Here is a 17,480-nt window from a genome sequence, read left to right as displayed (position 1 = left end):
TTCTCCTCCCTTTTGGGGGGTGTATCCCTTGTAACAGGCCTGTATTTAGAGTTCATGCTGCCCTAGGCACTTTGCATGCCGAGGCGCCCCCCCCCCCTCCCCCGGCGAACTAGTGCCCCCTTCCCCTCGGCACTGGCAGGTTACATGCATGGTGTATACCCTGGCACAGCTGGCAGGCCGGCACTCCAGCACCCAGTACTACTGAGCGGCACCCCCCGACTGTCAGTAGTACTGGGGTGCCCTTTTGCTTGATGCCCGCTCTTCTCATCATCAGACGTGATGGAGGAAGGAGGGCGGGGACTTAATTTGGGGACCGCTTCTGTCCAGTGTCGGACTGGAGCACCCGGGGCCCACCAATATAGAACCAGTGAAACGCGACATGCTGACCCGCTCCTTTCCTGGATTTATCTGTATCTGTGACAAATCTCAGAACACCCTCCATTTATACAGCTCTCAGGGTATGCTGGGAGTTGTAGTCTCTGAGAGGACAACCCTTTAATAAATCACTGTGTGCAGAGTCTCCTGGTGGCTGCAATCTGTGGGTGACTACCATCAGCCCTGAGGGTCCAGCAATACATCTGTCTACACTGTACTACAACTCCTAGCATATCCTGAGGGTTGCAGACTGTCAGTACATGCTGGGAGTTGTAGTGCATGCAGCTGTTGTAGTTAGGTCCTAGGAGGCTTGGTGGAAGATCAGAATACATAGATCTGTGGGGGCTCAGTGCAGGGAAGTGACCCCAGAACATCACTAATAGGGGATAGAACAAAAACATCTCCCCCTATCCCCTATTAGTGATGTTCTGGGGTCACTTCCCTGCACTGAGCCCCCACAGATCTATGTATTCCTATATGTCGTATAATGCACCTAGGACCCAACTAGAACAGCTGCAGGCACTACAACTCCCAGCATATCCAGAGGGCTGCAGACTCAGTACATGCTGGGAGTTGTAGTGCCTGCAGCTGTTGTAGTTGGGTCCTAGGTGCATCATACACTGGATGCTTTGTGGGAGATCAGAATACATAGATCTGTGGGGGCTCAGTGTAGGGAAGTGACCCCAGAACATCACTAATAGGGTATAGGGGGAGATGTTTTTGTTGTATCCCCTATTAGTGATGTTCTGGGGTCACTTCCCTACACTGAGCCCCCACAAATCTATGTATTCTGATCTCCCACAAAGCACCTAGTGTATAGGACCCAACTACAACAGCTGCAGGCACTACAACTCCCAGCATGTACTGAAAGTCTGCAGCCCTCAGGATATGCTGGGAGTTTTAGTACCTGCAGCTGTTGTAGTTGCATTCTAGTTTAAAAGTTTGTGCTAGTGTACTGTAGTGACCGCAGGGCTGTCAGTACACTACCGCAAACCATACACTGACCCATTTAGACCCCAATGGTACACAGGCTCTGCACACAATAGAAGTGAATACAGTGCAGTTACTAATGACTCATAGGTGACGTCTTCTCCGATTGCCGTCGCTCACTTTTTTCTTTCTTCTCCATCTGGTGCAGCATCATGATGACTTCTCCGACCACAACTCGTCTGCAGGCGGGCAGAGCAGGGTGACTGGGGAAGGGAGGCAGCTGGGGGTAACTGGGGAAAGGAGGCAGCTGGGGATGGCAGGAGGAACAGCTGGGGTGATAGGGGGAGGGGGAGAAGCTGGGGAGTAGCTGGAGTGACAGGGGGAGCAGGAGAAGCGGGGGAACCGGGGGAGCAGCTGGGGCGATGAAGGCAGCTGGGGCAATGGGGAGAAGCTGGGGCGACAGGGGGAGAAGATGGGCTGGCAGATGGGGTGGCAGGGAGAGGGGGATAAGCTGAGGTGACAGGGGAAGGGGGAGAAGCTGGGGAACAGGGGGAGAAGCTGGGGCGACAGGGGGAGGGGGAGTAGCTAGGGGTGGCAGGGAAAGGCGGAGAAGCTGGGTAACAGGGGGAGAAGCTGGGGTGACAGGGGGAGGGGGAGCAACTAGTGGTGGCAGGTAAAGGCGGAGAAGCTGGGTAACAGGGGGAGCAGATGGGGCAACGGGGAGGGGGAGCAACTAGGGGTGGCAGGGAAAGGGGGAGAAGCTGGGTAACAGGGGGAGCAGCTGGGGCGACAGGGGGAGCAACTAGGGGTGGCAGGTAACAGGGGGAGCAGCTGGGGCGACAGGGGGAGGGGGAGCAGGGGGAGAAGATGGGGGGGCGGCAGGGGACCAGCCGGGGGGGCAGAGGGACCAGCCGGGGGGGCAGAGGGACCAGCCGGGGGGGGGGGGCGGCAGAGGGACCAGCAGGGGGGGGGGGGGGCGGCAGAGGGACCAGCTGGGGCGGGGGCAGCGGCAGAGGGACCAGCTGGGGCGGGGGCAGAGGGACCAGCTGGGGGGGGGCAGAGGGACCAGCTGGGGCGGGGGCAGAGGGACCAGCTGGGGGGGATGCAGAGGGACCAGCTGGGGGGGATGCAGAGGGACCAGCTGGGGGGGATGCAGAGGGACCAGAGGGGGGGGGGGGAGGGCAGAGGGACCGGCGGGGGGGGATGCAGAGGGACCAGCGGGGGGGGGGGGGGGGGAGGCAGAGGGACCAGCCGGGGGGGGGAGGCAGAGGGACCAGCGGGGGGGCAGAGGGACCAGCCGGGGGGGCAGAGGGACCAGCCGGGGGGGGAGGCAGAGGGACCGGCTGGGGGGAGGCAGAGGGACCAGTCGGGGGGGGGGGGGGGGCAGAGGGACCAGCGGGGGGGGCAGAGGGACCAGCCAGGGGGGGGGGGGAGGCAGAGGGACCGACCGGGGGGGGAGCGGGGGGTCAGCCAGCCGGCAGGAACAGAGGCAGGCTGGGAAGGAAGGTCCCCCTATGCAGGGCCGGCGTGAGCTTCCGTCACAGACTGTCACACAGGCCAGAAGCTCACATTGCAGCCCCGCGATGCCCAAACTTCCCGATGCCCAAACTTCCCTGCTCAGCAGCGTGCGTGTGACGTCATCACGCCGCTGCTGAGCAGGGAAGTTCGGGCATCGCGGGGCTGCACTGTGAGCTTCCGGCCTGTGTGACAGTCTGTGCCGGAAGCTCACGCCGGCCCTGCATAGGGGGACCTTCCTTCCCAGCCTGCCTCTGTTCCTGCCGCGCCCGACTGATCCCCCGGCTGACCGATCATAAGAAAAAAGGAGGGGGTAAAAAAAAAAAATAATTAAATAAAAAAAGAAATGTGTCCTGCGGGTGCCGCCCCCCACAGGGCGCCGCCCTAGGCACCGGACCACGGGTGCCTAGTGGTAAATACGGCCCTGCTTGTAACATACTGGTCATATCCTCTTATAAAAGCTTGTAATATTCAGTATAAATTTGCCATGATTAAGGGACCAGTGTCCTGAAACGCGTCGGCGTGTTTTTTATTGTTATGTTTGGATTTTAAGAGGATTTCTAATAAAGACTTTACATTTTACTTGGAGCTGTGGACTTCCACTTGTTACCTATTGCCACCGGAAAATGGCCCGGATCTCTGTTTCCTTCCACCTGTTCCAGACGTAATTGAGGACCAGCACCACTGACTATTGCACACATGGTGAGCTGATTTGCCTTTCTACTTATAAACTAATAATTGGCCTAATAATTGGCCCCCAAATAAATTAAAAATTGTCCCTTTTCCCCAACTAAATAGGCATGGCCGCCATTCCCATTAGAGGCGTGCCATGATGCAATTACAAAGCCTCTGTGCGGCCAGGAGAGTAGAAACCCCCCACAAGTGACCCCATTCTGGAAACTACACCCCATAAGGAATCTAACAAGGGGTGCAGCCGGGATATGGCCCCCTGGTGACGGGCACATTTGTGCCGTGAAAAGGAAAAAAATTGTATTTTACACTTTCACAGCACATGTTCTACAAATGTGCCCATCACCAGTGGGGTCCATATGCTCACTGCACCACTTGTTAAATTCCTTGAAGGGTGTAGTTTCCAGAATGGGGTCACTTGTGGCCGTTCCCAGTGTCCTGGCAGTACAGGAGTTTTGTAATTGCGACATGGCCTCCCTCCTCCATTCCAGCCTCTAAATGGCGCTCTGTCCCTTTGGTGGCTTGCCCTGTGCCCATAAGGCACAATATATCCACATGTGGACATTACCCAAGGGTAATTACCCTACACGTTTTGCATTTGTATTCCCTTTTAACCCCTTTTGGTAATGAAAAAAATCAAGGCTAGACCAACATTTAGTGTAAAAATGTTTACATTTTTACACTAAATCATTGATTTAGTCTTGATTTTTTCATTTTCACAAGGGGTTTAAAGATTAAAAAAAACCACAATGTGTAGAGCAATTTCCCCCGAGTATGGAAATACCCCACATGTGCACATAAGGCGCCATGCGGCTGCAAGACGTGCTTTTGGAGGCTGGATTTGGCTGTAATGGATTTTCAAGGGCCTTGTTGTATTTAAAAGGGCTCTGTGTTGCCAAGACAGTAGAAACCCCCCACAAGTGACCCCATTCTGGAAACTACACCCCTCAAGGAATCTAACAAGGGGTACAGTGAGGATATGGACCCCACTGGTGACGGGCACATTTGTGCAGTGAAAGTGAAAAAATGTAACTTTTCACTTACACGTCACATTGTTCCACATTTGTGCTAGTGGGGTCCATGTCCTCACTGCACCCCTTGTTAGATTCCTTGAGGGGTGTAGTTCCCAGAATGGGGTCACTTGTGGGGGGTGTCCAGTGTTTTGGCAGCACGAGCGCTTTGTAAATGCGACATGGCCCTTGAAATCCTTGAAATGACCAAATATAACGGAGGCGTTGAAATTCACTAGGCGCTCCTTTGTATCTGAGGCTTGTGGTTGTGTCAAATATCGCAATAGGGCCACATGTGGGGTATTTCTATAAACTGCAGAAACGGCAATAAATATTGGGGTGCATTTCTCTGCTAATAGGTTTATAATTATGAAAGATATTGGATTATAATTAAATTTTCAATTTTCTTACACACTTAGCCTTTATTTCTGTGACCTAAAGGGTTAAGACACTTTCTGGATGTGCTTTTGCACAGTTTGGGGGGGGGGGGTGCAGTTTCTGAAATGTGGGGCTTCATAACATACAGTCCCCTCACATACACTTTAAGCGTCAACTGGTCCCTTGAAAAATCTGATTTTAAAACTCTTGTGAAAATGCTGCTAAACTTTGAAGCTTTCTATTGTCTTCAAAAATTGAAAGTAAGTTTAATAAATGCCGCCAACATAAAGTAGACATATTGCTTATGCTATTTAATATCTAATTTATGTGGCATAACCATTGTCCTTAGCACAAAATTTCTAAGTTAGAAAAAATGCAATTTTTCACGTTATTTTGGGGTTTTTCATAAAGATAGGCTGTAAGTATCGAATGAGCCAGATAGGTAACAGCATCCTGAAGTTATTAATGGATAAAGTGACACACGTCATATTCCTGAAATTTGGTCCGGTCCTTAAGGCCATTTTGGGTTCTGTCTTTAAGAGGCTAAAAAAATCTCAAGTCTTTCAGTACTTATCATCTGTTGTATGTCCTGCAGGAAGTGGTGTATTCTTTCAAGCCTAGAGAGCATGAGAGGTTTTCTATGTGGATTTGCTACTGCTCTGGACAGTTCCTGACATGGACAGAGGTGGCAGCACAGACTGGAAACAATATACCACTTCCTGCAGGACATACAGGAGCTGCTAAGTACTGGAAGACAGGAAATATTTAAATAGAAGTAAATTACAAATCTATATAACTTTCTGACACTAGTAAATTTAAAGAAAACATTTTCTCTAGAGAATTTTACTTAGTTGAGCTTAGATATATCACCACATTGGTATCATACACTAACTATTATTGACTATATGAGTGCTATTATAATTTTAGTGTACAGATCCTATGTAGACATTGTATCTGACCACTGTATAGCGGTACTTTTGGATATATGGTGCTTGTATAGTGGTAGTGTTGTACAGATCCTGTGTAGACATTGTATCTGACAACTGTATGGCGGTATTATTGGTCATATATGTGCTTGTATAGTGGTAGTGTACAGATCCTATAGCTGGTATCTGACCACTGTATGGCAATATTTTTGCATATATAAGTGCTTGTATAGTTGTAGTGTTGTACAGATCCTATGTAGACATTGTATCTGACCACTGTATGGCGGTATTATTGGTCATATATGTGCTTATATAGTAGTAGTACACACATGATCATGTCATTAGGTAAATCCTAGCTATTTTATTTTTCTTGTATTGTTCATAGTGTAATTTACAAATGAATGTGAGAAGTGATAGTTGGCTCCATCCTAGGTGTTGTGTGACATTGTGTATTTTCTATATAGGAATAGTGGGCACCGCTAAAAGTAAGGAGTGCTAAACCAATGCATATAAGTAACAGACAACTCCCCAAAAAGACAAAAGCATATGCACAAAAAGGTAGCACATCATAATGAAACTTTATTGAGACAATAACAGAATATACAGAAAAATACCATAAACTATGCAGGGGTAAAGCAATAAGGGAGACAAACCCCAAACACTACCCTACATTAAAAACACTTAAAATGTCAACATAGGACCCGCCGGCGTACCAGCAAGGTCTAACAACCACTCTGACCCCGGACCATATGGGTTTAACAAAGCTGCCTAAGCAGTATCCCTATGACATATGACATCAAGAAAAATAATTAATATGAACAAAGGGTAGATTAATGAAACGATCACCATGTGTAGTCCAAAAAATAATAAGAAGCGGGTCAGATAGGCAACAGTCACCCCTAGGTCTGGATGAGTCCCGTACACTATGTTCCATACCTACTCTAACTTAGGGGTTATCCAGGATAAGAATAAACACAGCTACTTTCTTGCAAAAACAGCACCAGCCCTATCCTCCGGTTGTGTGTGGTACTACAATTGAGCTCCATTCACTTCAATAGAACCGAGCTGCTAAACCTGAGCCAAACTGAGGACAGGAGAGGTGCTGTTTCTGGAAGAAAGCGGACATGTTTTTCTAAGCCTGGATAAGACTTTAGTCGCCTTCTGAGTTGCTCTCCTTCAAGCGCTGCACTTGTCTGGTTATTCTGATATCTATCTATTGCGTTTTTATGAGAGAGAAAAGTAGATTTAGAGCCCTTTGTACTGGGTGCCTTACTTAGTCTGGCCTCTCCCCATTGACCTTTCTAGCACGGGAGACCCCACCAGGAGCATTAACTCCAGCCAGCTTAGCTCAATGGATCACTAAGGCACGCAAGCTCCCTCACCACGTCAAGGTGAAGGCACAAAGAGGGAGCCCTCCCACCCTCCCACAAGCTCTACAAAGTCTTACGTAGCTTGTGCTTAACCAGAATTTTAGTTAAGTTTAAGTCTAGTTGGCTTAGTTGGTTTAAGTCTGGTCTAATTTAGATTTAAGTCCAGTTAAGATTTAAGTTAAGTTAATTTAATTTAAAATTTAGATTGGAGCAGAGATGAGTAGAGGTGATGCTCTACATGTAGATATCGTCATCATCATTATCAGCATCTTCTTTGTCAGTAATGACAGGATGATATTGATTTGACCACTCCGGGCACACAAAGCTGAACTTATTAAACATTTGCTGATCTTCAGATTTGATGACATTTGGTGGTTCAGCAAATTTCATAGGTTCTTCAGCATTGAGGTCAACAGAAGATGTCATCATGATTGCTGGTGGAACAATTCTCCCGGCTTCCACGTCCTCCCAATTGATATCCGAGAAGAATGGATGGCTCCTGATGTCCTCTTTGACTCCCAGCCGCTCAAACTGGTCTTTACGCAGCAGGCTTTTTAAGATGTTAACTGCGTCGTCAGTAAGGGACTTTGGGTAGTCTGGAGTATGAAACAGGACAGAGATTTCTGTTTCGGTCTGGTCTCTTCCATAAAATGGACGCTTGAAGGTCAAGAGATTGTAGAGGATGACGCCAATGGCGAAATAGTCGACTCCTCTCCCATGTAGCTGGCGTTTTATCATCTCTGGGGCTGCATATCCTGGTGTACCTCCACACACAGTTCTGGTCAGGCTATACGCATTTGTCACAGCAAAGCCGAAATCTGTTATTTTTATGTGGCCTTCTCTGGTGAGAAGTATATTTTCTGGCTTCAGGTCCCGATGGATAATATTTCTTCTGTGCAGGAACTCTGTGCCACATACCACTTCGGCTGTGATGAACTTTACTGTGTCGGTATCAAGAGGCGAGTGCTTTTTGACAAATTCAAACAGGTCCCCTCCGGTGGCCAGTTCCATCACATAACAGGCAAAGTTCGGTGTGTGAAAGGCGGCCAAGCCATGGATCAAGTATGGGCTTTCATGAGTTAGTTGCAGGATATGGCGTTCTTTAAAGCTGACATGCCTCTTCTCTGTCACTTTAATGGCAACACATTCACTGCGGATGATGTCTTTTGCCAAGAGGACTTTACCGAAGGTTCCTTCTCCCAGTAAATTGTAGAAGGTGAAGCAGTCCAATGTTAGGGGGACTGTAACAGGTGTGGTCTCTTTAGAGTTGTCAGGGTCTTCTTTGGATGACGGATTCCTGATGTTACTGGGTCCTGGCATTTCAAAGGAACGTTCTTCATTCAGTTTAGATGTTCCTCTCCATTTTGAATTAATGATCCATTCCCAACATGTTTGCAGTTGGGCTAAGAACGGGATCTTGGCACTTTTCTTGGCTTCGTGGTCCTTTTTCGGTCCGTCGTGGTCCTTCTTCGGTCCGTCGTGGTCCTTCTTCGGTCCTTCCTCTTTGGTCTCCTGTTGATGCTTCTCTTCATATCGTGCCATATAGTGCTGGGCATACAGGAACTCCACGCTATGAATCCGGTCACACAATTCCTGATATTCTTCTTCCATGGCTATTTGGCCCACATAGTGCAAGGCACATATGTCATCCATGTTGTTGGTTTGATCACACCATCGTTGGTAGTCCTCTAACGTGGCTTCTTGTTCAGCGTAGTATAGGGCCCTCAGGTCATCCAGGTTGTGGTACTGGTCACACAGTAGTTGGTGCTCCTGCAGTAAGGCTTCCTGTATACGGCTATCTGTTACAAAGGAAAAGAATAGATGTGTGAATTAATAGAAAGAGGTCATATAGGGCATATAGCAGGCTTATTATTACAGAGTGGACACAGAGAGGTAATAATACTACAGAGGAGGCAAAGAGGGGTCCTAATTCCACTGAGGGGACGCAGCATGTCATAATACTACAAAGGGGGCACAGAGGAGATTGTATAGTACAGAGGGGGCTCCGAAGCATCCTATTATTACAGAGGGGGCAGAGACAGCTTTACTACTACACAGAAGGTATAGTGGATCCAAATATCAAAGAGGGGCCCTAGTACTAAAGAGGGGACACAGAGGCATTGTTATAATACAGGTACATCCTAATAACACAGAGGGGGCAAAACAGGTCCCAGTGCTATAAAGGGGGCACAGAGGGGTTATTATACCTCCCAGAGATATATATTAGTGGTATAGGGTTACAGAAAGTTCTTATGTTACAGAGGAGGCACAATGGCTCCTCATATTACAGGGGGGGCAGATAGGGTGTCCTAATACTGTAGATGGAGCACAGGGAATCCTAATACTACAGAAGGCTCACAGAGGGTCCACACACTACACAGGTGGTTCAGAGGTTCCTACGTCTACAAGTGGGTGATGGGGTTAGTGATGCTACAGAGAAGGAAAGCGGAAAACATTACAAATGGGTGTGAAATTCAGTCCCTAGTTTCTGGCCATATGCCATGTACTGCCGCTTTAATGCCCTTTTGTGACCGAGAAAACCACAATAAATTTACACTGCAATACATTACTTTTATTATACATATATTATTATAGTATTGCAGTATATTGTACTAGCTGAGTCTGTTGGGAATGGAAAGTGGAATCTGATTGGTTGCTAGGGGCCACTGAGACAGTATCACTTTCCACCATGTTTGATAAATCTCCCCCAATGTTCTTTATCCTGTATGGTGAACGTGGGGCATGAAAAACATCCACACATCCCACAGTAAAAGTGAAAAAGGACGATAAACTCCCATGGACAGCAGCTTCAGTTTATATTCCTGGGATATAAAAGATGGCCGCCTGCCTCACGCGTCCCTAGGAAGACGAGTAAAACTGATCAACAAGACCCCAAATACTAAAATTACCTAATGGGGTGGGGACAACAAAGGTGAGTGGTTCACAGGACACCATGCAGCTTACAGCCACTACTGGAGGGGGTAACTACTGTGTGGGGGCGCTATTCCCATGAATCAGACCCACTGTGTGTGTTCTATGGAGTCCTAAGGATGCATGTACAATTCCAGTTGTTGGTCCTACCTGTGGCGTCCATCAGAGGGATGATGATGCTGTGGCTGGAAGATTTCCTCTTCTTACATGTCATCCGGGCCCAGGCACTTTGCAGGCAGGCTAAGACACGGTTCTTTCTTGGCTTCTTGGTTGTAGTTGGCTGCTCCTGACCGTCATCATCATCATCATCTCCTCTGTCCTTGTCTCTCCTCTCGTCCTCTCCATAATTCTTCTCCTTCTCTTCTGTGTCTCCTTCTAGATGATTCCTCTTGTTTTTTGCCTTCATTTTAAGTTGTGGTCAAATCTATATCGATGATCCAATCCAAGTGATGATATCAGTAAGTGAGAGCGATCCCTCCCATGTATCTCTGCTGAGCGGCAGTTATCAACTGATGGAATGTTACCTGTGCAGCTAAGTGTACAATGTCTGTGTGATGTCATAGCCTTTCCTTTGTGATGTCATCAGCTTTCCTTTGTGATGTCAGTGATCAACAGAGTTCCATAGTCTTGTGAGTGAGGAAAGAAATGCACATACAATATGTGGATAATGTGTATAGATAGATAGATATTCTATTATTGGAAAAGAAAAAAATTGATTTGTTCTACATAAAAATAAAGAGGTTCTGTCTCGGTATCATGTTACATAATCTGTGTATCTTATTGTTTAAATGGCCGAAGCAGAAATAGGCCAATAGAATTTGGTTACCCGCTGTTCTCATGTATTTTATGAAGTTATTAAAATCAGGCATTTTTGTTAGAAGTTTTATATTAAGATATATAAAGATTTTTTTCTGCCAATTAATCCCATTTTACTGAGACTGTTCTTCTTACTGACCCCCTATTTATATATACACAATGATGGGGGGCTGTGCTGTGTGTTTCTGTAAATCTTTTACTTACAAACAAATTATTACAACAATTATAATAACAACAATAATATAAATACCGTATAGCTGTAGGGTGTATAGTCAGTATATACAAGTCCACCCAGGTATTAGCTGCTCCAGCCTCATTCTCCCCATACACATCAGTGTAATAACAGCCACATGTGCAAACCACAACCACACTAATAACCCTCCTAACCTCATCTGTGCACAATACCCAACATCACATATACTAACCCCCTGGGCTGCACACCAAATAACTGTGCCCACACCCAACACCACACACTAATATACAATAGTGTAGTGCTGTGTGTTACATAGGAGAGTTAAATACAGCAACTAATCTGAGTGTATCACACCAGAGGCCGTCTGGCTTCCCTCATACTCAGTGACGGACATATCACTTGTGCAGCCGCTACGGCTGCACCGGGGCCCCGGGCAACACAGGGGCCCGCCAGGCTTAGACTATGAGCCTCAGCCTAGCGGGCCCCCCCCACTGCCCAGGGCATACATACTGATGTTATATATATATACAGTGCACAGTACCACTTCTCCTGCCCTGTATGCTGGGTGTAACCCTCAGTATATATACAGTGCACAGTACCACTTCTCCTGTCCTGTATGCTGGGTGTAACCCTCAGTATATATACACACAGTGCACAGTACCACTTCCCCTGTCCTGTATGCTGGGTGTAACCCTCAGTATATATACAGTGCACAGTACCACTTCTCCTGCCCTGTATGCTGGGTGTTATCCTCAGTATATATACAGTGCACAGTACCACTTCTCCTGTCCTGTATGCTGGGTGTAACCCTCAGTATATATACAGTGCACAGTACCACTTCTCCTGTCCTGTATGCTGGGTGTAACCCTCAGTATATATACACACAGTGCACAGTACCACTTCCCCTGTCCTGTATGCTGGGTGTAATCCTCAGTATATATACAGTGCACAGTACCACTTCTCCTGCCCTGTATGCTGGGTGTAACCCTCAGTATATATACAGTGCACAGTACCACTTCTCCTGTCCTGTATGCTGGGTGTAACCCTCAGTATATATACACACAGTGCACAGTACCACTTCTCCTGTCCTGTATGCTGGGTGTAACCCTCAGTATATATACACACAGTGCACAGTACCACTTCTTCTGTCCTGTATGCTGGGTGAATAACATGTAATACAAATGAAGCAAACATTCAGAAACAGCAGAATCTGTGATATTATAAGTTCCTGTGCAGTAATGGAGAGGATGGGAAACACAAGGGCGGACAGAGACTGCAGAGAGCATGAAGGAATGAGCAGGCACATACATGCAGCACTCTATGTCTGGGAAGAGAGAGGGGTTACAGCTATGGAGAGATTACCTCCACCGTCCTGTCCCCTGATGTGAGCCCCAGCCTGAAGTGGATCTGCTATGATTTGGAAGGTGAGGGAGACTTCCTGGGTCAGAGTACAGGGCTGTAGACCCCGCTATGCAGACCATGCCCCTCCCCCACACCCCCACCCACCCAGTACAGGGAGCTCTTAAACCAAAGCAATGCTCTTAAACCAAGTCACAATTTTGAAAAACTGTGAGCTCTTAAACCAAGTTACTCTTAAACCAAGCAACCACTGTGTGTGTGTATGTATATATATATATATATATATATATATATATATATATATATATATATACAGTCCACAGTACCACTTCTCCTGCCCTTTATGCTGGGTGTAATCCTCAGTATATATATACAGTATATTGTAAATATATTCATTCTCCCTGTTCACATCTGTGTTGGAGGCTCTGTTCTATGTATGGAAAGCATTGATTTTAATGGGTATGCTGAATCCCAACTGTGCCTGTCTGTTTCATGATTCTGATTTGTGATGCAATGCCGTTCTTCGGTTATCCTAAAATTTGAATTATTTCACTTTTTTCCTTTTAGACCCAGGCTTGGGGCTACGCTGCACAAGGTTGTCATGGCTGGAGCACTGTATCTCCTCTTTTCCGGAATGGAAGGAGTTCTACGTGTAACAGGGGTAAGTATATGAAAGGGGGTTATCCAGGCTTAGAAAAACATGGCTGCACCTCACCTATTCTCAGCTTGGGTGTTTTGTAGCTCAGTTTCATTTAAGTGAATGGAGCTGAATAGTAATACCACACACAACTTGAGGACAGGGGTGGTGCTGTTTTTGCAAGAAAGTAGCTGTGTTTTTTTTTTCTAATCCTGGATAATCCCTTTAAGAATGTGCTGAATGCTGTGGCACTGTGATCTGCTTGTGAGTGAATCCTGAAGACTTCATGTGTTACTGACATGCTTCACCAATGAGCAGTACTGGTGTACATCATATGCTAAAGGGAAGACTAGAACCTCATTGAAGATCCAGTAATAGAATAGATGCAGAGTGATAAAATACACAGTAATTTGAATAATCTGTTTTCATTCTCCTTTTCTGCTAACATTTAGTGTGTGATAAGTGGCGTGTGCTGTGTCATCACTACTATCTGCATGTAGCCTGGCCCATAACATTAACACATTGTCATCTGCCTCTCTCTGCTCCAGCATTACCTCTATACAATGGCACTCATTGCAAATCTCAGCCTGTCATTTATTGATGCCTGTATTCTTTTTTGGATATCCTTTAAGTTGATGTATTACTTGTGTTGCGGCTTTACCATTTCATTAATGTGCACCATCTGCTGTTAGACATCAACCTGGCCTTTTCTGCAATGTCTGATCAGTTTCTGGCTAGCGGGCTGCTAACACCTGGCACCCCCTCCGATTACCGGTTCGGTAGCATACACAATAGACGCTATTGGAAAGAGTCTGCGCTGTACATTATGAATGGCCACTCTGGATTAATGAAGCTCAGTTCCCGTTTACTTCATTGGGAGCTGAGCTGTGATGATAAATGTAATTCTATTTATATAGCGCCAACATATTCCATAGCACTTCTGTGGGTGCATACATAGACAGAATCAGACGTTATCTACATAAACATGTAACTATCAAGTCAGACGTGAGGAGTGAGAGATTACAGCCTATGAGGTAACCCCTGCACAGTCGTTATATAATGGAAGCAGCCCGTTGCTTACGCCACCCTTGACTATGTTCAATTGGCTGATTTGCCGGGGTGGCGACACTGTGCTTATCAGCCACTAAATGGGTTGTCCAGACATAGAAAAACATGGCAGCTCTCTTCCAGAATCGGCGCCACTCTTTAATCTGGTTGTGGGTTTTGCAGCTCAGTTCTATTGACGTAAATGGAGCTGAGGTGTAAGACCACACACAACATGAGGACGTGTGGTGCTGTTTAGGCAAGAAAGAATCCTGGATAACCCCCTTTAGTGGCCTGTCCTGACAATAAGCCATCAATGTAAATGTCTCGGTGATGCGGCCTCCATGGACTGGAATTGCTTTCCAGCACTTGCCCCAGATTATCAATCAAATTCTAGGGGATTTGAAGGCCAAGTTAAAGGGTTATTCCCATTTCACAAAGTATAGTTATGCTTGTAGGACTGATTAAGTTAAATATTTTTGTAAATACGTTACTTTACTCCTGATATACTGCTTTCCCTCCCATTGTTGACAGTATCTAGTCTACCGACCACCACTCTGCTCTTAAAGCAGTGTGGTATGGCAGGTGTAGGGGTGTGTGTGTATATATAGCTAGAATGTAGATATGTAGTGTGTATGTATATAATATATATATTATATATGTGTGTGTGTGTGTGTATATATAGCTAGAATGTAGATATGTATGTATATAATATATATATTATATGTGTGTGTGTGTATGTATGTATATATATATATATATATATATATAGCTAGAATGTAGATATGTAGTGTGTGTGTATGTATAATATGTATATATATATATATATTTATATTATATGTGTGTGTATATACTGTATAATGTATAAGCTGTCAACAATTGGAGGGAAACTGATATTGGCCTGTTCAGCCAATAATCTTCCCATGTGATAACTGAATATTAACATATGTTGGGATATAACACATCCTGCAACACACTAGAAGGCTTCTATTTGAGAACACATCTGCCTTTTGTGCTTTGTGTATTTGTATAGTTATGTTTTCATGCCTCATTTTACCCTCATGTTCACTATTTTACCTATATATTTGCTCTGTTATGTCACATATTTTTATAAACCACTTCTGCTCATTGGGTGACTGGCACTTTCACAATCCGCTGCTGTTTTGCTGATTTTTTTTTTTTTTTTTTTTCCCCTCTTTTCCAGCTATAAAGCAGCGTAGAGTATCTGTATGTCTCTCCATTGTTCTTACTTCTGTCCTCCCCTCCCGGTTTAGGCGCAGTCTGATCTGTCCTCCCTGGCTTTCATTCCTCTGGCTTTTCTTGATACTGCCTTGTGCTGGTGGATATCCTTCCTTTGATGGTTTTTGTTTTGTATCCCAAAGTTGCTTTTATTTATTTTTATTTATTTATTTTTATTTATTTTTTTGCACCTTGAGGTCAGTATAGCATAAAGGCAGTGGGCACAGCATGGATGAGCAGGTGATCTGACAAATCGCCTTTTATATATTTTACAGTGTATCATCTCTTTATTTTTAGTTCCATGCATTAGATGTACGTCTGCAGATTTTTTATTTTTTTTTGTTACAGGTATTTTATACTTTTACCCGTGTCATCAGAAAATGATGTATTTTTTTTTAAGTTAAAAATGTTTTTGAAGAATTTTTGGTAATTTTTTTTAAATTTTTCCCTTTATCCTGAAATATTGCAGTTTTCATTTTGGCCACTAGGCCTATAACTAATGAGACTTCCTGTTCTGTACAGATAATTTCCCAGCAGTGCCCTCCATATCTTAGACTGGAGTACTGGAGGTGACACCAGTATATAGACATTATAGACAGGAGTACAGTGAGAGAAGACCTGTATATAGATAGTTATATACAATAGCTGCTGCTCCCCCTCCGTGTACAGCGATCTCTATAAAGGTCACTGCACATGCTTAGAAGCCTTTTTCTTATTCATCTGCGCGAATGCATAACTACATACTCTCGGACATCCAATCGCTGCTGGCCATGTAAGACACACCCCTTTGACAGTGGGGGAATGGTTAGACACTATTGTCAATTTATTCATCATAGGTTAAATAATGGTGAAAGAGTGAGTGACAGCTCTTTTTATATGCAAACTTGCACACGGATTGCTGTCAGTCACTGAGTAGGACCGCCCACTTTACTACTCGGCCAAGAATTAGCAAAGATTTACATGAATAACTATGAAAAACTATAACGATCTGCCTAGCAAATCCCGCTGTATACAGTATGCCCACCCCCTGTACTGCATACTTTGATACGAACATACAGTGTACAGGGGGGATGAGGCGCTGTTCTGTGTCACCATCGCTGTCACTGCCAATGTCACCGCTTACTGCTGCCACTTAATAGACGTCAATGTATAAACAAAAAAGTAACACCTATTTTAATGAAGTTATGTTACAAAGTAATATATATTTATTATACCAGTGTTTTAAAGCGACTCTGTACCCACAATCTGACCCTCCCCAATCGCTTGTACCGTCAAATAGCTGCTTTTAATCCAAGACCTGTCCTGGGGTCCGTTTGGCAGGTGATACAGTTATTATTCTAAAAACAACTTTTAGGGTGCATTTACATGTACAGGATCCACAGCAGATTTGATGCTGTATTCAGTTATTTAGATCAAATCTGCTGTGGATCCCCACCATCAAATATTTTGCGATACACTATGTGGTAAGCTATCCTTAAACTTGCAGCCCTGTGGGAAACTGGCATTGCCTAGAGAGCCCATGCCCTCCACCTGCACCGCCTCTGTCTCTCCTCCCCATTAGGAACGCCCCTGGGTAGGATTTCTCCTATTCATCACTTGTCTGAACACTGCACATGGCCCTTAACAATCCAGCACATGTGCAGTGTTCAGTCAAATTATGAATGGGAGAAATCCTGCCCTGGGCATATCTAATGGTGAAGAGGCTGGGGAGGTGTCACAGGCCTAGGGCGCACACACTCTAGGCCACTCCAATTTGACACAGGACTGCAAGTTTAAAAGTTGTGGTTTTTTTTGGACAATAACTGCATCACCTGCCGAACGGACCCCAGGACAGATCTTAAAAGCAGCTTTCCAATGGTACAAGTGGTTTGGAGGGGGCAGATTGTGGGTACAAAGTCGCTTTTAAAAAGTTTCTCTCTGGAGTACCCCTTTAACATAGTAAATAACTAAGAACATTGTCATGCTTCTACAGCAGATGTCAGTGTTGCTGTCTATGGTGCTACTGGCTCATTGTCTGAACTTAAAGGGTTTCTCTCTATGTACTCTCCCACCTGATCTAACACTGGG

The 17,480-nt window shown here is 45.5% G+C and overlaps 1 protein-coding gene across 1 annotated transcript; it reads right to left on the bottom strand.

Moving 5' to 3' along the window:
• Positions 1 to 7,257: 7,257 nt before the first annotated feature.
• On the bottom strand, positions 7,258 to 10,610 carry LOC138770581 (uncharacterized). The gene is made up of 3 exons (XM_069949685.1): positions 10,276 to 10,610; positions 8,717 to 8,993; positions 7,258 to 7,339 (listed from the first exon to the last, which is right to left on the bottom strand). The coding sequence occupies exons 1-3, from the start codon at positions 10,529 to 10,531 to the stop codon at positions 7,258 to 7,260; spliced, it is 615 nt and encodes a 204-aa protein (XP_069805786.1). The 5' UTR covers positions 10,532 to 10,610.
• Between the last annotated feature and the right edge of the window lie 6,870 nt (positions 10,611 to 17,480).

The sequence above is a fragment of the Dendropsophus ebraccatus genome, chromosome 13 (genome assembly GCF_027789765.1).
Source record: "Dendropsophus ebraccatus isolate aDenEbr1 chromosome 13, aDenEbr1.pat, whole genome shotgun sequence".
NCBI lineage: Eukaryota > Metazoa > Chordata > Amphibia > Anura > Hylidae > Dendropsophus > Dendropsophus ebraccatus.
Note: the sequence above shows the minus strand (reverse complement) of the source record. Positions and strands in the feature narration are given on the sequence as shown.

Bases quoted from the DNA above. Each gene is read 5' to 3' on its own strand.
- LOC138770581 (XM_069949685.1), bottom strand. From the start codon at position 10,531: ATGAAGGCAAAAAACAAGAGGAATCATCTAGAAGGAGACACAGAAGAG. The intron at 8,994-10,275 runs GTAGGACCAACA...CCTTTGTAACAG, and splicing joins CCCTCTGATGGACGCCACAG to ATAGCCGTATACAGGAAGCC. The intron at 7,340-8,716 runs GCATCAACAGGA...AATCTAAATTAG, and splicing joins ATGGCACGATATGAAGAGAA to ACCAGACTTAAACCAACTAA.